Here is a 22,984-nt window from a genome sequence, read left to right as displayed (position 1 = left end):
AACCCATGCCGGCTTGCTAAATTATGCTTTACTGCTTATCACATGGGGGCAAGCGAATTTGACGTTGGATAATATTTACGTGCCGCCAGGATGCTCGCTCGTTTATATCAATTTTCTCGGAAGTCTAAATTAAACATGAGACTACTTTCTACGCGAGAAGTAGCCAAGAAGTCGGTGAAGTACACCAACACCATCAATTTACCAAAAACTAAATTTCCATCGCGTTTGTCATCTGTGAAAAGATGTGAAATTGAACAGAACTTTGTGAAGGTTTGCCTTTAATGAATCTGCTTTTATGCGAAAATTAATTCTGAAATATTTCCATGTAGACATCATTTACTGGTCTTTATCAGTATCAACAACAACACAACTCTGCCCCCGAGTTTGTCTTACACGACGGCCCCCCATATGCTAACGGAGACCTTCATATGGGTCACGCAGTCAATAAGGTCTCATCTTTAAGTGGAAACAAATATGAATTTATTAACACTTCTATCTTCAGATTTTAAAGGATATTACTGTTCGACAACATGTATCGAACGGGAGAAAAGTCGATTTTAAGCCCGGATGGGATTGTCACGGGCTACCCATTGAGTTAAAGGCAATGGGAGGCCAAGGCAACTTGGATCCTTTGGAAATACGACAAAAATGTACGTAGGCTCAATTTAAAATTCTCTCCAGCAGCATTTTACGTATTAAATAGCTATGAATTCATATTAGATAGTTCCACTCATCTAATAATTTCTAGGTGCTTGTGATGGGAAGTGAAGTGAAATAAATGACCGGCACTGATCGCTTAACATTTTTTCATGGAATAACGCAATGACAACAGTTTTCCGTGTAGTCTTAAGGGGGGAAATTACATTAGGAAATTTTCAGAATCGGCTTTTTAAGGTTTTGTGTGAAACAGAACCTCATTAGAATTGAATCGTCTGTCTGTCTGTCATACCCGACTTATTCGGAAACCAATTGTCATGAAAATTGGTGAGAGTGTGTGATCGACTGTTCCCTTTACATACAGCAAGTGGCGTCATTTTGTATTAAGTTTAAAGGGGGGCTCTCTAAACATGTGAGTGGAGAGTGCAAATTTTTTTCACAGAATGTGGCCATGTGGGGTATCAAGTGAAAGGGCTCACTTAGTATTTTTCGAAACTGGCAATTGCGCAAAAGATAACATAAGGCATAACTTTGCGAAGTTTGAAGGAAATCCAACTATTATTAACAAAGTTATGGAATATAAAACTTTTACATTTTATGTGAATTTCGTGCATTCTAAAACGTGTATGACGTCATCATAACATATCGATTCATCAATACCACAACAGTGAGCTCATATGAATGGGAGGTCCCAGGGAAACATTTATTTTTAGTTTTTTAATCATTTATATATCAATTCATCATCATCAACGGCGCAACAACCGGTATCCGGTCTAGGCCTGCCTTAATAAGCAACTCCAGACATCCCGGTTTTGCGCCGAGGTCCACCAATTCGATATCCCTAAAAGCTGTCTGGCGTCCTGACCTACGCCATCGCTCCATCTTAGGCAGGATCTGCCTCGTCTTCTTTTTCTACCATAGATATTGCCCTTATAGACTTTCCGGGTGGGATCATTCTCATCCATATGGATTAAGTGACCCGCCCACCGTAACCTATTGAGCCGGATTTTATCCACAACCGGACGGTCGTGATATCGCTCATAGATTTCGTCATTGTGTAGGCTACGGAATCGTCCATCCTCATGTAGGGGGCCAAAAATTCTTCAGAGGATTCTTCTCTCGAACGCGGCCAAGAGTTCGCAATTTTTCTTGGTAAGAACCCAAGTTTCCGAGGAATATATGAGGACTGGCAAGATCATAGTCTTGTACAGTACGAGCTTTGACCCTATGGTGAGACGTTTCGAGCGGAACAGTCTTTGTAAACTGAAATAGGCTCTGTTGGCCGACAACAACCGTGCGGGGATTTCATCATCGTAGCTGTTATCGGTTGTGATTTTCGACCCTAGATAGGAGAAATTATCAACGGTCTCGAAGTTGTATTCTCCTATCCTTATTCATCTTCGTGTTTGACCAGTGCGGTTTGATGTTGTTGGTTGATTCGTCTTCGGTGCTGACGTTGCCACTATATATTTTGTCTTGCCTTCATTGATGTGCATCCCAAGATCTCGCGCCGCCTGCTCGATCTGGATGAAGGCAGTTTGTACGTCTCGGGTGGTTCTTCCCATGATGTCGATATCGTCAGCATAGGCCAGTAGGTGGGTGGACTTGAAGAGGATCGTACTTCTTGCATTTACCTCAGCATCACGGATCACTTTCTCGAGGGCCAGATTAAAGAGGACGCATGATAGGGCATCCCCTTGTCTTAGACCGTTGTTGATGTCGAATGGTCTTGAGAGTGATCCTGCTGCTTTTATCTGGCCTCGCATATTGGTCAGGGTCAGCCTAGTCAGTCTTATTAATTTCGTCGGGATACCGAATTCTCTCATGGCCGTGTACAGTTTTACCCTGGCTATGCTATCATAGGCGGCTTTAAAGTCGATGAACAAATGATGCAACTGTTGTCCATATTCCAATAGTTTTTCCATCGCTATATATCAATTACTTCAGATATATATGTATTTTTATGGATATGTAAATGAAGCTTTGGAATAGTGCCTAATTCAGATTTATATTTATTTATACATTGAACAAGCGGTATTCAATATACGTACTTTATATGTATACCTTTATGAACGAAGTAAATCAAAAATATGTGTACGATCAATTTATATACATGCTTATAGAATACATTATTCGGTAATGGATAATGTTTGTTTGTTTAGCGTGAGCATACGTAGATATTTCTGGTAGTTTGAAAAAAAATATGAAGAAATATTTTTTGGGTTTTTAGCCATATACGAATGCAAAAATGTGCGTTGAAAGATTCTCACATACGATGAACACAAAACCTTTATACCCGAAGCGTCAACTTCCGGTATTCCGACTTGTTTATTACATAGATCGCAGAATATCCTGCAAAAACTTCAAAGCGAAACGAAACAAGCGCTTATCGGGTATGAACAATTTTTTTTCACACGTGTTTTTCTCAAAATGATGTGGGAATCCTAACTCAAAAAGTAATAAGTGAATCATTGTCAAATTTGGAAATATGATTCTTTACAGAATTATGAAGAATATGAATCGATATATGGGATGATAATTTTAAAGGGTTGCCATTTTTTACATAATTACATAATTTACATGCTGCCAAACCATTAAAAATGGTTGCTCTTCAAGTGTTTTCCTTTTAAAATATTTGCTGTAAAATAAATCAATCAACTTGATTAAACGAGATGAAAGTAATGATGATATTCTCTCGCTGGCACTAGAAGGTATTCTAAGGTTTGATAGAGTCTGTTCAGCACATGATTAATGATAAGTTAGACGTTCGGAGGCTGCTTTCCTTGGAAAGTTTAAGCAATCTAATGCCATTACCAGTGGATTATCGTTTGGGCTGGTGGTAGATTCGTAGCATAAAGTTGATTCCACTCGATAATTCTGGGTTTAAAGGTATACCCGCAAATTGATGCTCGTCGAAAACATAATACATTTTGTCAATTGTATAGTTGGGTTTGGTATCGACTTCGTATAGTATACTGTTGTCCAGGGCCATTGAACACACAATACACAATAAGGCAGGACCAATACAAAGAAGTTTTAAAAAATCGGCAGATACCGCAGATCAAACAATGATTTCCGAATGAGGAATCATTTTTTTTATGCAAGATAGCCCTTTGCTACACAGTGCGATTTGTAAAAACATATTTGCAGGAAGAAAATGTCCCTTTGTTCGATTGGCCAGGTAATAGTCCTGATATTACCTCGATCAAAAGCGGTTGGGAGCTTATAGCAAATAAAGCACCACTTTGGAAAAAAATGAGAAATCATCATCCGGGAATACAGTATACACTGCACCGAAGTCAGGCTGACAGCATAAATAAATATTTTTAAGAGAATGTAACCTTCTATTTATGATAAACCTTTCCTAAATAATTAAATTCTATGTATGTTCAATGTCTGTCTGTCACGCGCACTTTTCTCAGAAACGGCTATGCCGATTGACACGAAATTTGGTGAGGAGGGTGGGAACGCCCACACATGCAGTGAGTTACTTCTTGCTGTGTTGAGATTAAAGGGGGTCCTAATACATGCAAACGGAGGGTGTAATTTTTTTTTTCACCGAATATAGTCATTGTGGGTATCAAATGAAAGGTCCCAATTAGTACTTTTCGAAGCCAATATTAGTTTTGACATTTATTGGAAAGGCGGGGAGTACGAGGTCCCATTCTCATAAACTACACTAAAATCTCAAAAAAAAAATCCTGAAGCTGCCTCTATACAGTGCCCCCGCCTCAAAATACTCTTCATATCGATATCAACTCAAGTTACTAGTAGTACGTTTATATGTTTTTGGGGAAATCGACTAGAAACCCTCTTAAGTTTATCCTAGAGTTACAAATTTTCAGTAATATAGGCTGTAGTATGGAGCATGATATCCCCAAGTTTAATCAACTTCGTACTATTACTAATAAAGTTACAGTAGCTCAAAGTAGCTCAAGCTTTTCCGTATGAATTTACTGTAACCCAAAATACTAAATATCAATATCACACTAAAGTGAGTAGTTTGACATGTTAAATATACATATACATTACGGACTACGTTTAAATGGGATAGTTCTGCATTCCAATATACTTACATAAGAAACAAACAAAACCTTTCGTACCTGAAGCGTCTAGCTTCCGATTTTCCGACTGCTCAGTTTGGGGTACTGGCGAAGTTATAATAGAACAATGTATCTAAGTTGCTACACAACCACTGAAGCACCTTTGTCTGTTATCGTTTGCGGCTGCCTATTGTTAAACGAAAGTCTATATCAATATATCGTATGAAAAGAGGGACGAAGACGGCTACGGTTTCTGAGGGCAGAGGCAGAAGCAAATCCTCGGACGCTGCCCTTAATGGTTAGATTTTAAACAGTGCGAAAACCGTTTCAACATTATGTCACTTATACCAATTAGAATGACAGAATACTACAATCCCGCAACCCTAAATATTTTGTTCAATATTGTAGTCTATATTGCAGTCAATTTCCATTGGTTGATACAAGTTTTCGTTTTTTGTTATGTTATGTTACGATTCCAACTTTGCCGTCCTTGCATCACTGCCTCACGTCATCGTGTTCTTGCTGTCGCTTTGTTGTTTGCTTCAACGTTGCTGATATAAGTGAACAGGGCGCTTTAAGTGAAGTGTTCTTCTTCAACCGATAAGCTTCCTGGACTTTAACCCGCATGCTATGCTCCTCTTGGTCGGAGTTTGCTTGGTCGATATTTCCAGCTTAACCCACTAGCAAAATAAGTCTACTTACAGACCTTTCACTATCAGCCACCATTACCAGCTTAACCTTAGTTTCATTGTTATTGCGGTATAGTAAGTTAGCAATCACAATTTTTTCTTTTAGAAGCCATATCATGCATATCGTGTATTCAACGCAAATTCCTTTTAAAGTAGAGGTCTGTACAATTACGTAACAGAATCTCACTGTTTTTATTTTGCACACCTCCTTTTACAGCGGAGAATAGATAGAATACTACGAACATAATCAAATAAACAAATCACTACCAACTTTGCGGGAAGTATCATATTGAGAATGAGGAACCTTTAACTACTTATTGCAATGTCAGGTATCATTGGGAAAAACCATGCGTTCTAGGAAAAAATCGTGCTGGTAGATGAAAAAAAAAATCTAGAAATTTATTAGACATGCTTGTTGTGTTTACTTTTGCAAGGTTTGCAGAGGATTTCGTTCACGATGAGGTTCTCACGCCCACTCCGCAAGTTCAGATACATTAAATTCCATAAAAATGAAACTCTTGGCCTATTCCGGGTCCAGATTTGGTTTTTGGATTATCAGCGCCCCGGTTAGGATTCAATTGCGCTTTCTTCATTTTCGCAATTTGATTGGTTACGCGCTTTATCCCTTGGCCGTCCACGATGCTTAGCTTCCTATCAGTTTCTTGAATGCCGTGCTAGGTTTTTACAGCTCGCACTTATCAAAACAATATATATCCTCTTTTATGTCGGGTTTGAAGCAGAGGTTTTGGGGCTAGATTCTCGATCTGGCAAATTTTCGCTAGTTTTCAACTTTTGGACAAACAGAATAAACGACTTACGCTCGTCCCTGTAGTGAGATTATTTGGAGATGAGTTTTAAATCGGAAAACTGGCCTAACCAATCCTGGATAGTTGAGTGGTTAGTGCACAAGGCTGTCATACGGAAGGTTGCGCTTCAAATCTCATTGGTGACGTCGGATACTAGTCGACTCAGCTGCGAATGGGGAGTTTGAGCGCGCCACGCCCGTCATCACTCGCAGTGGTCAGTAAAGCCTTCCGTTCGTCGATCCGCTTCCACGACTCCGCAGTCAGCCACTCGACGAAAAAGCATTTTTAATGACAGCCCAATATTCATCCATATTCGCGAACGGGTTGCTCAGTATATGTGCCGCCCGCTCAGCAAAACGACTCTTCCACTGGCGAACGACGACTAGATAATGCAAGCGGTCGGTGTTGAACTTGGAGGTCGCAGCTTTCCAACCCACCGAGAAGTCGCGGACGTAACACGCAAGCAAATATATACGATCATCAGACGGCGATTCCCTTGTCAGCCTCTCTCTCTCCTAAATCTACTGCTGATCGCGAAGTGGTCGGTTTGATTGTTGGGTGGAAGCACCTTGGCATTCGATCACCCATCCCAATCACAACGTTACCTTTAGGAAGCCCCCCCCCCTGAATTGCATGTAATTGCTCGTAGAAAGCATCCTTCTCCACCACATCGAAAGTCTTCGTTGGTGCATAGCACTGTACAATTGTGATACTCATTAACTTGGTCCGGAATCTTGCAGTCAGCAATCTATCAGAAACCGACTGCCAATCATAGTCCGCCTTCGATAGCTAAAAGCCGTGTGCGTGGGATCAATCCTTATCCGCGGCGTTGTTGACGTTTCGGTAGCAATAAAGTTTCAAAATTAGCAGGTTGCTAGTCCACAAATTTCTATCCCTTTCAGTCGCCTCCTACGACAACCAGAGAAGACAAGTCTATTCTTAAGCACCAACTCACAGAGCACACGCTTATTTAACATTAACATGGTCATTTTCAAGGCGAAAGTACGAAAATAGCTTTTGATATAAGTAGATGTAGTTGTAGTCCCCCAAATAAAAATTGCTTCATATTTCTATTGGACAATCGTAATCTTATTTTTATTTTACATCTTTTATCTAATAATCATACTCATTTATTACGAGCTCTTGTTGTTTGCACTTGCAGCTCGACAATTTGCAACAAATACCTCGGAAACCCAACGAAAAGAATTCCAATCATGGGGCATATTGGCAGATTGGAATAATCAATCGAATCTCTATAAAACTTTCAGACCGGATTACATTCAACATGAATTTCGTATATTCTTGGATTTGTATGAAAAGGGATTAGTATATCGTGATCTTAAACCGGTATTTTGGTCGCCTTCTTCAAGGTGAAAGTCAGTTTCGCTACCTGAAATTGTAAAACGATTAAGTTTTTTCACAGGAGTGCCTTGGCAGAAGCAGAATTAGAGTATGACCCCAATTTTATAAGTCCGTCTATTATGTTGCGTTTAAAACTTTCAAAAATGCCATCAAGACTAGCAAATATTAAGCAAGAATCACAAAATGTATATGGCATAATTTGGACGACCACACCCTGGACACTACCATCGAATCAAGCAGTATGCTATAATCCGTCGTTGGAGTACAGTGCCATTAAAATCAATAATGACGATTCAAATATATATTTGATTGCATCGAAATTGGTTGCAGAATTTTTGGATATAATAAATCAAAATGCAGAGTCACTAATTACTCTTAGAGGTGAGTTTATAATGATGTGTAGAAGCTTTGAATTATAACTTTGAGAATGTAATATTTTTGCAGGTGAGGAGTTACGTGACATAAAATACTTCCATCCTATCAATTCTAACAACGAGCTGCCTTTTTTACCATCTCAGCATGTACAAGACAACAAAGGAACCGGATTAGTACATACTGCACCTGCACATGGGCCGGACGATTTTTTAGTTAGCTTGAAGCATGGCATTCCTATTGTAAAAATGCGAGAAACATACGTAACATCAATAAGTTCTGATTGAATTTAATTTGATTCTTATAGAAATGCTACATAAATGAAATGGGTGAATATAACAGTGAAGCTCCAGAGTTTCTGACTTCAAAATCAGCGCTGGACGAAGGAAACCAATTGATTATTCAACACCTTCAAAGTGATTTGCTTTATGAGGGAAAAATTACACATTCGTACCCAATAGATTGGAGAACCAAGAAACCTGTGATTTTACGAGCAAGTGACCAATGGTTTATTAATACAGAAGAAATTAAAAAGAAAGCCATCGAAGAGGTACTTTTTGTTTGATGGTTTAATAGTTATGACTTGCTTATATCTAGAACTAAATTTTTGAAAAACTCTCTCATGATGCAGTTGATTAAAAGGTAGCTTCCAGTCACTAGTAAATAATGTTGCATATATATATGGGATATGGGATATTTTGATGGAAGTGAAGCAAGGCAGAGAGAGTTAGCTGTCTAAAATAGCAATTTACTGCTTAAGAAAAACACAACACAAATTTATGGATTAGTGGGTTTTATAGTTAAAAGTTGACTCACCACAAAAAATTACCTGACGATGATGCTGTATTTATTGTGGTCATAATCCTTTCCCATGCACTCAAAACAATTATTCGTGTGTATGCTTTTACCAACGGGAAAATGTGCATCCTCATTCGAAAGGCTATACTTAGTCGTTTATAAGGTTTTTTGGAATTCCAATCTCTTCATGTAATAGTAATAATCGTTGTCGCAACAATCCAATTGGATCAGGGTCTTGGAGTGTTAGAGCACTTCATTCAACACCGTAACGGTCAGCACTGCGCTCGCCCAAGTTTATTATGCTGATTTGACTCAGGTACTCATTTACAGCTGAGGCAACTGGCATCTGACGTGAACTACCTCCTTCCTTATGGCAACCCAGTACCACTGAGCTATTCGAGCAAATCCCTACATATACGCATTGTAAACTACAATGGACGCGAACTTTTATCCTATCCACATATGTATTCTATTAAAATTTTTGGAGACATTGTTTTAATAATGACCCATCACACACTTACAGGTAAAGAATGTCGACATTTTTCCGCGCTCAAGTTCTGAAGTGAATAAACGGGCTCTGATTGTACAACTAGAGAAAAGGCCATACTGGTGCATATCAAGGCAAAGAGCCTGGGGAGTACCGATTCCTGTCTTTTACGAGAGGACTACTAAACGCCCCATAATCAACAAGTATAATATTTGCTGCCAAATGTGAAAAGAGTTCAACATATATTTAAAACTCCATATCGTACCATCTCTGTTCTAGCTTCACAATGCAAGCCATTATAGACCTACTAAATCAAACTGGAAACATGGACTTTTGGTGGAAGAGTGATTTAATTGACCTGATTCCGAAGATGGTTTGGGACAAATCAAATGTAAATCCTGCAGACCTGGAACCTGGAAAGGTAGAAAGTGGTTTTGAATTAAATTCAATTAAAAACACATTCTATTCATTTCTGAAGGATATTTTTGACATTTGGTTCGATTCTGGCGTGTCTTGGTCATATGCGTTGAACAACAAAAAGATAGCTGACCTATATTTAGAGGGCTACGATCAGTTTACTGGATGGTTTCAATCATCACTGATGACAAGTATAGGATACAGAAATTGTGCACCGTATAAGTAAGTCCATATTTATAAGTAATTATTATTAGCGAATCTAAGTTGATACCTATAAAATTAACGTAAACATTGAATTGTCAGTAATACTCTTAGATTTATTTTTAACAAACCTGCAAAGTTGACAAAATTATGTTAACTTTCGAATGACATGTAAAAATGATGGGCTTAATTGTGGAAAATTTACGAATGTGTAGTCTTGATGTGAAGTAAATTGACTTAGAAATGATAGCACCTCGAAGAGATTTGATTTGTTTCGCTTCATAACCACGTTTTCATCCATTCATTGCTTAATATCCGTAACATTTTCCATAATTAACTCCATAATTTTTACATGTCATTGAAATGTAGTCTCTGGAAATGGTATCAAATCTGCGATTAAATAATTGGGGTGAAGCAAGCAGAGGTGAAGCTTTTTGACACTATTTACGAAAAACGCTATAACTCTGTAACGATAAAAGTTAGAGTAGCCATTTCACGGAACAATTCTCCCCAAACGAGTGGTACTGTCCACCATGGAAATTTCTACCATCGTGAAGGGGACACTCTGTATAGTAATTTTCATAATTTCTCCGCAGTTATTCTGAATTACTCTATAGTGCTTTTCCAGTGCGTATCTTCCACCGATGAATATGATTGTCTTCATGATTTTTATTCATGGGGCTTCCACACAATATCTTCTGCTTTGGTCCAGTGTCACTATTTTATATCGCCTCAAACTTTTATTTACTTTTTTTCTAGTTCGCACTCCGACCCGTAGTGGCCTAATGTCTTCCCAAGAAAGTTTAACACTTGCAAACTTAAAATAGTTCCCCGGGAATAAAATTTAAAGTTTTTTTATACTCTCGGTCCTTTTAATAGGAATGTAAAACATTACAGCAAAAGGAAGATAGTTTTAGGAAGTTAGGAAATATGTAAAACCGCATAGAGCCTAACTTGCTTAGACGTGTCACAAGCTCTCAACAAGGAGCAGCACAAAGATTGGATCTAATTTGAGAGTTTTCCCCAAAAATACATATCTTTCTTCTTGCAACATAAACTTAATAGGTGATTTATTGTTTAGGATAGTGCCCCTATTAGTCCCTATTTTTTAATAACTGATGTTACATCGTGGCATTTACACGTCCTCTAGGAAGTATCCAATCCAAAGTCGTGCTTCTTAAGGAGCATTCAAAATACTATTATTGCAACTTCATATTGTTTTAGGAAATATTTCGTCGACCGTCAAATTCTTCCCACTGCCAAATTTTTGCGATTTCGACTTTTTGGAACCGTTTGACACATTACTTCGGACTAGCCCTCCCGCTCTCCCGACTTTGGGAGCCTTCAAGTCAAGGAATTCCTTTCACCAACGGGAGGGGAGGGGAGAAAGGGAGTTGTTGTTAGTTCAGGGAACCCCTTACCGTCCGATCCCTCCGCCGGTCGAGTTCAATCTTCTTCGTAATAAGAAGAGCCCGAACATAATGCGCAATACGATTCCAGCTCCCAGCGCTCTTCAGAATCTCTCGCACAATGTTGTCTGGAGAGAGTTCCCCTGTGTCTGCATAAAGCTGCTGGCGGAGGCCGTCCCACCTCTCGCAAGAGAAAAAGGTGTGTTCAGCGTCATCCGCCACTCCATTGCAGAACACACAATCAGGGGATCGCGCCTTCCCAATCCTGTGCAGGTAAGACTGAAAACCTCCATGCTCACTTAGAAGTTGTGTAAGCAAGTAATCAATCTCACCGTGCGTTCTGTTCATCCATGGGTCTAATTTGTCGATGAGTCGCGCAGTCCACTTGCCCCTTGGCTCATTTTGCCAAGAAAGTTGCCAATCGCTAAGGGTGCGTTGACATTCTTCACGGGCAACCACTTCTCTTAAGTTTTCGCCCTTACGGCGATAGATAGCTTTGCGCTCCTTGGCAAGGAGGGCAACGGGGATCACTCCCACAATCACCATCACAGCCGGTTCGGAGACGGTGCGATAAGTAGACGCCACTCGCAAAGCTCCCCGCCTCTACACTTGAGCGAGGCGTTTACGATGCACCTCCTTGTCAAGGGCATCAGCCCATACCTCCGCACCATAGAGAAGAACGGACTGCGTTGTTCCCATGAGGAGACGTCTCCTAGTTGATATAGGGCTTCGAACATTCGCCATTAGCCGACTCAAGGCCGCGACTCCAGCTGCAGCCCTGTCCGCTGCTGCTTTGATTTGCTCGAAGAAGCTCATCTTCGAGTCGAGCATTAAACCAAGGTATTTAATCCCTGGTTTTGACTCTATAGTCAACTTGCCGATCGATATGGGACGCAGGGTCGGCATTCTCCTTCTGGTCAGGATGACTACTTTGATTTTTTCCAGCGCAAGGTTGAAACCGTGAGCAGTCATCCATCCGCTTACCCGTCGCATCAATATGCCAAGTCTGCTTTGCGTCTGTTCAACAGTGCGTCCGGCAACAAGTGCCGCAATGTCGTCTGCATAACCGACCAGGCGCGACTCTTCGGGCATATCGAGTCTCAGCAAACTATCGTAGGAAGTGTTCCAGAGGTCCGGCCCTAGGATGGATCCCTGTGCTACTCCCGACGTGATTTCCATCCTCCTCTGGCCCTCTAGCGTCTCATAGAGCAGGGAGCGGTCTTTCAGATAATCCCTCAATATCCGCAAGAGATAGCTTGGCACGTGAAAGAAGTTCTCTAGTGTGTCTAGCATATCTGTCCATCTTACGGAATTGAAGGCATTTCTGACATCAAGCGTTATGAGGAGCACTAACCGTCGAGATCGGCGGCTGTGTGCCCCGGCTCGATTAAACGCATCTACGACCTCCATAACAGCATCCACTGTAGATTTCCCTGTTCTAAACCCGAACTGCCTTGGGGATAAGTCCCCGGCAGCACGGATCGCTTCAGCGAGTCTACCCCTGATGAGCTTCTCGAGTACTTTTACGGCCGTGTCAAGCATACACAGCGGTCGGTATGCAGACGGGAGCTTCGCGTCTCCTTTATCCTTACTGATCAACGCGAGTCTGGCCACTTTCCAACGACAAGGAAAAATGCCCTCCCTCAAGCACGCGTTGAACACTTCAAGCAGTAACTCTGGCCGTTGGCGGAACACCAGTTTGTAAACCTCCGCCGGGATGCCATCAGGACCTGGCGCCTTCCTGTTTTTCATAGTGAGAACAGCTTCTTCGAGCTCTCTCATTGTGAAAAGGGGGCAGTCCACAACGCTTTCCGCGCTATTTACATCAACCCGTACAGGGTGTCTGGGAATCAATGCCCGCACAATGCGGTTCATCTGGTCGGTGCTCAGTATGCAGGGCTTCCGCAGAGCCCCGATTTTTCGGGTGACAAGCTTATAGTCAAGTCCCCACGGGTTCTCATTCACCTCATTAACAAGATTCTGCCAGTCGCGAGCTTTGCTTTTATTTATAGCGCTGCGGAGTCTCCTTTTTGCTGATCTATATTGTGCCTTTATGGCACATGCCTCCTCGTTGGCGTGCAAACGTTGTGCTAAACGGCGGAGCTTATGACACTCCTTCCGTAGGTCGGCAATTTCTGCCATCCACCAGTACATTGAAGGCTTGTCGTGCCTGGGGCCTCTCCGGGGCATGGAAGCCTCACACGCCGTCGTTATCAGATTCATCACTGAATTTATGACGGTGTCAGCTGCGACACTACCACCCCCCGAAGTGCCCCCCAGCGCGGCCCTACCTGCTCCAAGAGCTTCGACGAACTTTCCGATGTTCACCCTCGCGACGTTGCACACGCCGTGTTGGTGCTCGCCGGCAAGTAGCGTCAAAGACTCCGAACGCAATGTACTGATGATCACTTACCGAGAAGTCTTCTAGGACTCGCCACCCGTCCACCGATGATGCCAGAGATTCCGACGCAAAAGTGATGTCAGGAATGCTTCCTTCACAACCTGGGCGCCGAAACGTTGGCGTGGATCCGGTGTTTAAAACTACAAGCCCGGTTCTCGCCGCCATTTCCAGAATCCGTTTCCCTCTGGAGTCTGATTGAGGCATGCACCATTCAAGAGCCCTGGCACTAAAGTCACCACCAACCAGGATGCGATTTCGACCTTTAAAGCAGATATAAGGGTTCAGAAATGGACGTAGCTTCCATCATTGTGGCGCCCAATCTGTCAGTTTTCTTGTTACCAACTATGTTCGAGTGCATCGGGACCCATTAGAAACATCAAGATTATTCAAACGAGTTTGGGTGACAAGAACTTCCTGCTGCCAATAGAATGGCACCCTTCTGAGCAGTATCCAGAGCTGTCTTTTTGTTACCAAAAGTACTAAATTTAATATCTTCATCAGTACCTCGGCACTTTTCAGTTAAATAGGTACTTTTCAGTTAGTTAAATAGGTACTTTTTCAGCATAAGTCGAACCGAAGTTAATGTTTGGCAATATCACGTTTTGCTGAATGACAAAATTAGCGAAAATTTGAACAGCTAACATTACACACACACACACACATTTGGGTTTAATAGAAAGGAGTTCGTCTATAGGTAAGTCAATACATGCAACCGTCAAGCATAGTGGCATGAATCATATAACTTGGGCCTTCAAAGATACCAAAGTGAGTAAATTGGTATTTAATCACTAGAACATGAAAAGGAAGTGTCTTTTAATGTGTGGTGGTTTTATTAGTGACCAAATGCACCCTAGACCAGTTGTTTGTCTTCCAGCAGGACAGCAAGCACATAATGTCCCACGCCGACTCTACATGGTGTCCAATCGGTATACCTCAACTTGGTAGAACATCTCTAGCATTTTCTCGAACTCCAGGTCCGCAAACAGCACATCTTTTCAAAAAAATTATTTTCGAAGGTATTCTAGCATACCGGGAACGAAATTTTCTCCCATTCGATGAATCGTTGCCTTACAGCTGTTATTGCATACATAACATTAAAATTAAAATGAAAATTCGAATTTCCTTTTATTTTTATTGGGATCCATTCATTCATGTAACTGGTTGGGTTCATTTTCTTTGTTTTCCGTGTGTGCTCTGTTTTAACCCTCTAATTGTATCGTTCCATACGAGTTTAGATATGCGTCTTCCAACCTCCTCTCTCCGAAAGCAATTTTTCGTAGTATACGAACAATATTGGTAGTCACAATACATGATATACGGGTGTATGGGACAAAATACGAGTACAACAACAGCAGAAGTAAAAATCTTTTCTCTTTTTTTTAACCTAAGTATGCTCTTATAAAGTGCCATTTAGCACTTTTTTGTTACACTTTTCGATACCACAATATTTTTGCTTCCAACAAAAACAATATATTGTAAACGGTTGAAAGATAATAACTAAGTACCAACGTTTCTATTACATCTCATCTGATACACCCGGATTCTCTATTTCTTTAAAAGCATGATTGACTTCGGCTAGATAGCTAGAATATTACTTGAGATTCTCGGCAAACCAACTTGTGTTAATTAGTCGTCATAAGTTTCGATTTGATTGGTTATTGTATCTCAGAAGTTTTTATCTCTGTATATTTTCTAAATGCTCTAAAATAACTAATGTCCTTCGAATTTTTAAATTCTTTGTTTTTCTTTTCCAGGGCTATTTTTGTCCATGGCTTCGCGGTCGATGAAAAAGGACACAAAATGTCAAAGTCGTTAGGCAATGTAATACTTCCTAGCGAAATAATCAACAAATATGGAAGTGATGTGTTAAGGTATTTCCTCGCTTCCTGAACTCTACTCATGTTGAGCTCATACACTAATATGTTTCAGATGGTGGGTCGCTTCACATGGCACGCAACATTCATCAATAATAGTAAGTGAGACTCTACTGCAATCGTGCGCAGAAACACTAAATAAAGTTCGAGCAACTTTAAAATACCTCAATGGTTCTATTGGTGAGAAAAGCGACGATGTTAGCGATTTGCCTTGCACCAGTTATTTAGATAAGTACATGAGAAACGAACTTTACAAGTTCGATAAGGAGGTATGCAATTATCATTTTATTGCAATTAAGCGAATATGATTAATTTATGTTCCATTATGGTTAAAGGTTCAAAGTTTCTACAATTGCTATGAATACAATCGCGTAACGATTCTTGTACAAAACTTTATCGCCAATCAAATATCTTCTATATATTTGAATTCGATAAAAGATCGTCTATATTGTGGGACCGCCAAGGAAATAGCCGCCACTCGAAATATATTGAAAGATTGCTATCATGTCTTAAGTAAAGCATTGTGGCCAATTGTACCCTTTATCATCGAGGAAAGCTGGAGTTATTATGGTAAGTGCTAATTTAATACTACAAAATTTAAAAAAAAAATATAGGATGAATAAGTTTATAATACAATGGCGAGCATAGAAATATCAACAGCTAGCCTAACTGCATAACGTTTTTTTAAGCATAAATTGAAGTCTTATAATTCGAATTAAATCACGTTCATCCTAAGTTGTGCAACTAATTTGACGGTGCCACGCTGTAGTAAAGATGACTGAAAGTGACAAGATGAAAATTCGTATACTAGGCCTACAAGAAGCAGATTTTTAAATACATGTCGGGCTACTGGATTTTTTGGGAGCAAGTAAGCCCAGAATAGTCTGATAAACCGCCGCTAGTGAAGATCATTTGGTAAAGAGAATGTGTTTACGGGATCGGCTCCAAACTGAGGAGTACATTAGAAGAGTTTTTTTGAAAGAAAATGAAGGAGAATGACGGTTCCACGAAGACTGTAGGAGGGTAGCTTATGGGCTCCAAGGCCTACCAAAAGGCTGGAAAAATGCGGAACGGAATTTGGAACGGGCGGAAAAGTATGCAGATTGAATGCCACCCGAGTACAGAAGGATAATATATTACAATGAAGTCGAATTCAATTATTTTGAATTCAATGAAAAGGCGGGCTTGAGGTGTAGGTCGGGCGACTGGTTTTCGAATTACGTTAGAAGAGCCTTTAAGCTGGATGTCAGCTGAATGATTTGAGAATGTTTTTAGAAAAAGAGAAAGGCCTATAGACAACATTTGGCTCTAAAGATGACCTATTAAAATTTAAAAAAAAAACAAGTCGGGAAAGAACGTTATCATTGATACGACCCCAAACATACTTGGCCCCAGCCGCAAGAAAAGTCGAAACGGCTAGTTCGAAGATGAACATAAGCTAGCAACCGAACGGAAGAATACTGCATACCGGGCAATGCTGCATTGTCAAAGAACGCAAGCACGGGCAGAGGCCTATCACGAACTCCGTGGAGTGGAGAAACGGCTTCACAAACAGAAAAAGGAAGCCCGGGAGAACCAACAAGTCTGTGAACTCGAGAAATACAGGGACCACACCAGGCGGGGAAGTTGTTGGTAAAAGTCAGCAGGATCGGCTTAAAAACCATAAGTCGTCAGGATCATTCCATGGGACAGCCGAATTGGTTAAATATGAAGGCGACCAACTACACCAAGCGTTGGTTTTTGGTGCTGACGTTGCCACCATATATTTTGTCTTACCTTCGTTGGTGTGCGACCCAAGATCTCGCGCCGCCTGCTCGATCTGGAAGTCAGTTTTTACGTCTCGGATCGTTCCTCCCATGACGCCGATATCGTCAGCATAGACCAGTAGTTGGGGAGGATCGTGCCTCTCGCACTTATCTCGACAATCGCGGATCACCTTTTCCAGGGCTAGGTTAAAGAGGACTCATGATAGGGCATCCCCTTATCTTAAAGCGTTGTTGCTGTCGAATGGCCTCGAGAGTGATCATACTGCTTTTATCTGGCCTCGCACATTGGTCAGAGGTATGGGGCTATCCGACCTAGCAAGATAGCGAAGAATGTCTTATAGATGGTATTCAACAACGTGATACCTCTATAATTGCTGCACTATGTGATATTTCCCTTTTTAAGGTTTTTTGTAGACACAAAACCTTACTAAAATCGGTTTACTGTCTGTCTGTCCGTCACACGCATTTTTCTCGGAGACGGTTGTGGTGATTGACATCAAATTTGGTAGAAAGGTGGGAACTGCATATAGTCAGTTACATTCTTTTACGTCGAATTTAGGTGGGGAGGAGGTCCCATGTTTGGGAGCCCCCGTGCATGCAAAAGGAGGGTGTATATTTTTTTCATCAAATATAGTCATGTGGGATGTCAAATTAAAGGTCTCGGTTAGTATTTTTCGAAGCAGGTCTTAGTTTTGACATTTGTTGGAAAGGTGGGGAGTGCGGGGGTCGAAAGTGATCATTTTTTTAACGAATCCATTCTCAGAATCTACCCAAACGAAAAAATGTGAAAAAACTCCGCTTAAATCGCTTCAAATCACGAATGCGTCAATGTAGGGTACAGCGTAGAGCATGATCCTGCCAAATTTGGTGAAAATCGCACTATTAATAACAAAGTTATACTAGGCCAAAGCTGTCGGTTCTCTGCAAATTCAAGACTATGAATGTCAACTAGATATTTTCACATAATTTATGCATATATTACGTGCTACATACTAATGGGACAAATGCACACTCAAATCTCTTTATAAAAGAAATACACAAAACCTTTCATACCTGAAGCGTCTAGCTTCCGGTTTCCCGACTTGTTATGTATGTGATAGTAACGCCTCTTTGCCATTGATTCACTACCCCACCCCTTGGGCATAAGTTGATGAACCGCTTAGTGTAATTGGTCGCCTCCATATTTAACCACTTCGGCTGTAATTCTATCGGCTCCTGGCAACTTATGATTTTTAAGCCGATAAATTGCACGGACTGTTTCTTCCATGCTTGATGGTGGCAGCATTTATCCGTCGTCTTCAGTTGGCGCGACCTCCAATTCGCCGATGTTCTGGTTGTTGAGCAGTTCATCAAAATATTCAACCCATCGCTTCAAGATGTTCATTTTGTCGGAAATCAGATTTCCCTTTTTGTCTCGGCAGGATGAGTATCGAGGTGTATAAGGCTCCTGCTGACTTGTTAGTAAAACTTCTGCACCTGGTGCGGTTGCTCCCTTTACTTTTCGAGTTTACAGACCTGTTGGTTCTCCCAGGTTTCCTTTTTCCGGCTATGAAGTCGCTTCGCGCCAAGTATGCTTGTGGCCGTATTTATGATAACGTTCTTCAGATGATTATGAAGATCATTTGTTAATGCTTCCTCCCTTGAATCTCTGTAGACTGCGGTTATTGCGGCTACGGTTACGGAGAACTTGGTTGTGGATGGCTTCAGTGTTAACTCCAAACTGATTATCAGAACGTATTCTAGGTGGTGTTGTTATTCGAGCCCAGAGCACCATGTCAACGAGATAGTGATCCGAGTTTATATTGACCCTCTATATGTTCTAACATTCATCAAGGCTGAGAGGTGGCGGCGTTCAATCAACACGTGGTCAATTTGGTTGAAAGTGGTCCCACCTGGAGAGGCCCTTGAATGTTTGTGGACCGCTTTCCGCGCAAACCAGGTACTTCCAACAATCATTTCGTGTAATACTGCTAACTGAATAATCCGCAGTCCGTTATCATTGGTATTCTTATGTAAGCTATGGGAACTGGTGTATCGCCTGAATACGGGCGCCGTTCTTACTTGGCTGTTAAAATCCCCAAGTTTGATTTTGATATCATGCCTGGAACAGGCTTCGAGGGTTCGTTCTACTGCCTCGTAGAAGGTATGCTTCTCCGACTATGCAATCTCCTCCGTAGGGGAGTGAACGTTAATGAGCCTTATATTTCTACAATTGCCTTGCAAGCGCAGAGTTCGTAGTCTTTCACTTACGTTTTCAAAGGCGACAACAGCAAGTTTAATTTTTTTGCTAACTAAGAAATCTACTCCCACCACACGAATTACTGAATGGCCACTATAACATATGGTCCAGTGGCTCTCTCCCAGGAAACCTGTCCCTGCCCAACGCATCTTCTGCAACGCTATTACTTCAGCCCTAAATTGGGACAGGATATCGGCTAGCTGCTTGGCAGCTTCTCTGTACAAGGAGCGCACGTTCTATGAGAAAATGTGCAAATCGTTATTCCGTTTTCGTTGCCGGATTCGTCGTTGTCAGTCCAGTTCGAGACTCCTTTTGTGGCTTCGTAACAAGTTGCTTTCCGTGTAGGGTTGTCAATTCCATTCAACCCCCAACCTGAAGGACCAGTTGGTAGAAGTTGTCCCATTTTTAGGCGCGGGAGACTCGCCTTCATTCTTCTCCGTCTGCAGCTTTTCGTTAAAAAAGAGGTCCCAGCGATCACCACGTGCAGGTGGAGATAGGGTTTGATAGTAGACCTGTTGGTGTTGGTTCAGCAGGCGTTTCCCAGGTTTTATGCTCCATCATGAGTGCCAATCCAGGTTTTGCCCTGGCACCTGTACTACCCTCAGACCACCATACATTATCTGTCACATAGATTAAAAGGGGGATATCACGCAATGCAGCAATTATAGAGATATCGCGTTGCTGAGTACCATCTGTAAGATATTCTTCGCTCGAAACATCTCATCATAGGATCAAAACTGTTACTGTACGAAACAATGATCTTGCCAGTCCTTATGTATTCCTCGGAGACCTGGGCTCTTAGCAAGAAAAATTACGAACCCTCTCGCGTTCGAGAGAAGAATCCTCATACATGAGGATGGACGATACCGCAGCCTCTGTAACGATGAAATCTATAAGCGGTTGGTAGACAAAATACAATACTTACCAGCGGTAGAATTTGCAGGTAGATATGCATAAAAAATTGCAAACCATATCACAATCATATACTTGTATGTACATCATTGATCAGTGATGTTCCATAACATGAAAATGAAAGCACATAGTAACATAGTTGGGGTAAAATATCAATTCTTGTATTATTGATTGCTACGATTCCGCTTACACACCATTATATTTTTGTATATATGCATATATTTAATTCACAACACTCAATTATATAACCGCTGAAAAGTAGCTATATTTTCTCTTTTAAGATAAACATCCGTTCTATAAATCCAAAATCCGAACAACTGGCATCTGGCAAGATCCGTTCGCCGAAAAAGTCATAAATGCAGCCTTAGAATTAAAGCAACTTTTTAATCAAAAGGTAAAGGACGTGAACACGTGGACATTAGACGTTAAAGTTAAATGTGATATGAACAAATTAAACTTATTAAAGGTAAGATATTTTATGTAATTGGGGATGTTACCATTGTTATATATTATCATTTAGCATTTGCACCCAATTTTGGAAGAAAAATCAAATTCGACAGAATTATGTGAATTGCTCCAGGTATCCAGTTTAACGCTAGTACCTGCTGACGTCGAGAGCTATGATTTGACCTGTGATACTATCAAATATAGCATTTGTCCACGCTGTAGGCGCTACCCAATTCAAGAAGAACAAAGTGTTTGCACGAGATGTGATACAGTTTTGCGCGAGAATGGATTCAATTAATTTGAATATTGTTTTTTCAAAGTTTATTACTGTTAGAATTGTTTTAATGAATCTTATTTATAAAACACTCTTCCGTATTTAATTGAATTTAAAGTAAGATTTGTATTTAAATTACAATAAAAACACAACGAGGATAATAATTACGAGAATTGATATATATCATAAATTATGTTTTCATCAAAACAATCGAAGATGTGCTCGTAGAGAACGACAGTCAGTAAGTGAGATCAAAACATCTCCTTGAAGATATCTTGTAGCGATGCTACATCGTCGTAGTTGTAATTGGTTGTGATTTTCGAACCTAGATAGGAGAAATTATCAAGGGTCTCAAAGTTGTAGTGTCTTATCTTTGTTGTATTCATTTGACCAGTGCTATTTGATGCTGCTGGTTCTTTGTTTTTTTTTTTGGGCTGATATTGTCACCATGTTATATGGTCGTTTTCCCCACGATGTCAACATCTTCAATATATGCCAGTAGTTGAGTGAACTTAAAAAGAATGGTACCTCTCGCATTACCATCACTTTTCCCAGGGGCAAGTTAAAAAGGATCCACAATATAGTATCTCCTTGCCTTAGACCGTTGTTGATGTCGAATAGTCTCGACTGATCCTGATGCTTTTATCTGGCCTTGCACATTGGTCAGGGCCAGCTCAATCAGTCTTATCAATTTGGTCGGAATACCGAATTCTCTCAGTTACAGTTTTGACCCTGGCTATGCTATCATAGGCGGCTTTGAAGTCGACGCCATATATCAATAGTTTTTTCATCGTTTCCCGCACAGAGATATCTAATCTGTTGCTGATTCGCCTGGAATGAAGCATCTCTTGTATATGCTGATGATGTTCAGAACGGATGGGGCTATCCCGCTTAGCAAGATAGTAAAGAATATATTATAGATGGTACTTAGGAACGTAATACCTTTATAATTGCTACACTGCGTAATATCCCCGTTTTATGTATGGGATAGATAATGATTTTGAATTTATGCACCTGGTGCGGTTGCCCCTGTAATTTTCAAGTTCACAGACTTTTTGGTTCGCCTATGCTTACTTTTTCTGTTTGTGATGTCGCTTCTCCACTCGACAAAATTCGTGGTAGGTCGCTGCACGCGTAGTGGAAAACATAACGTCATCATTACTTCAACGGATTTCTAATGACTCATGAGATTGCGACGTAAACAAAGACCATATGAATTGACCAAAGTCAACTAAAAGAGCAAAGTTATCCCAAAAAATAACGAAATTGGAAGAAAGGTCCGCCCGCAAAGAATGCATGCAGAATGAAGTGTTGCGTCGACAACCAGTTGCACGTCTCTGAGCTAGTTTAGTTCGGGAATGTGTGGGATTCCGTAGTCTACATAACGACGAAATTTATGACCAATATCACGACCGTTTGGTTATATATGGAGCTGATAATTTAGGAAAACCTGGACGGGTAATTTCGCCATTTCTTATTATTTTAGGGATAGTTCTACCCTTTCAGTTTACCGTGATCAACACGAATGGTATTTTGTCCATTATATTCCACTAATATATACGATGTAACGGACATCATCCGTTTTTTAGCCTCTAACCCGGTTCATCTGGATCGTGTTTGTCACTACTATCAAAGGTATATGCGTATTATTATCTTGAAATGTTTGTTCCTTTTTTCAAGATAATATATAAAAATGATGACGTTGATTCCGCGCAGATAGGATGTTATTGGGTATCAAATAGGTCTTCGTTAAAACTTTTTGAAGTGGGTCTCAATGTTGCTGTTGATTGTGAACCTTCTTCTCCATCTATATCTATGTTCAATACCATA

At 40.7% G+C, this 22,984-nt stretch overlaps 1 protein-coding gene across 1 annotated transcript; it reads left to right on the top strand.

The window, feature by feature from the left end:
- The first annotated feature begins 58 nt into the window (after positions 1–58).
- Positions 59–21,245, top strand: LOC119648863 (isoleucine--tRNA ligase, mitochondrial). Its single transcript, XM_038050747.1, has 15 exons — positions 59–270; positions 330–449; positions 503–650; positions 7,358–7,565; positions 7,619–7,938; positions 8,002–8,171; positions 8,237–8,479; positions 9,251–9,417; positions 9,494–9,635; positions 9,693–9,853; positions 15,397–15,513; positions 15,572–15,785; positions 15,852–16,086; positions 20,715–20,899; positions 20,954–21,245. Exons 1-15 carry the CDS (start codon positions 91–93, stop codon positions 21,176–21,178), a joined length of 2,835 nt encoding a protein of 944 aa, XP_037906675.1. The 5' UTR covers positions 59–90; the 3' UTR covers positions 21,179–21,245.
- Positions 21,246–22,984: the final 1,739 nt, after the last annotated feature.

This window comes from Hermetia illucens, chromosome 2 (assembly GCF_905115235.1).
Source record: "Hermetia illucens chromosome 2, iHerIll2.2.curated.20191125, whole genome shotgun sequence".
Classification (NCBI taxonomy): domain Eukaryota; kingdom Metazoa; phylum Arthropoda; class Insecta; order Diptera; family Stratiomyidae; genus Hermetia; species Hermetia illucens.
This window is presented reverse-complemented; position numbering and strand designations above follow the sequence as displayed.

Coding starts and splice junctions, on each gene's coding strand:
- LOC119648863 (XM_038050747.1), top strand. CDS start 91: ATGCTCGCTCGTTTATATCAATTTTCTCGGAAGTCTAAATTAAACATG. Junction 9,854..15,396: donor AGAAATTGTGCACCGTATAA/GTAAGTCCATAT, acceptor TTTCTTTTCCAG/GGCTATTTTTGTCCATGGCT. Junction 20,900..20,953: donor ACAAATTAAACTTATTAAAG/GTAAGATATTTT, acceptor ATTATCATTTAG/CATTTGCACCCAATTTTGGA.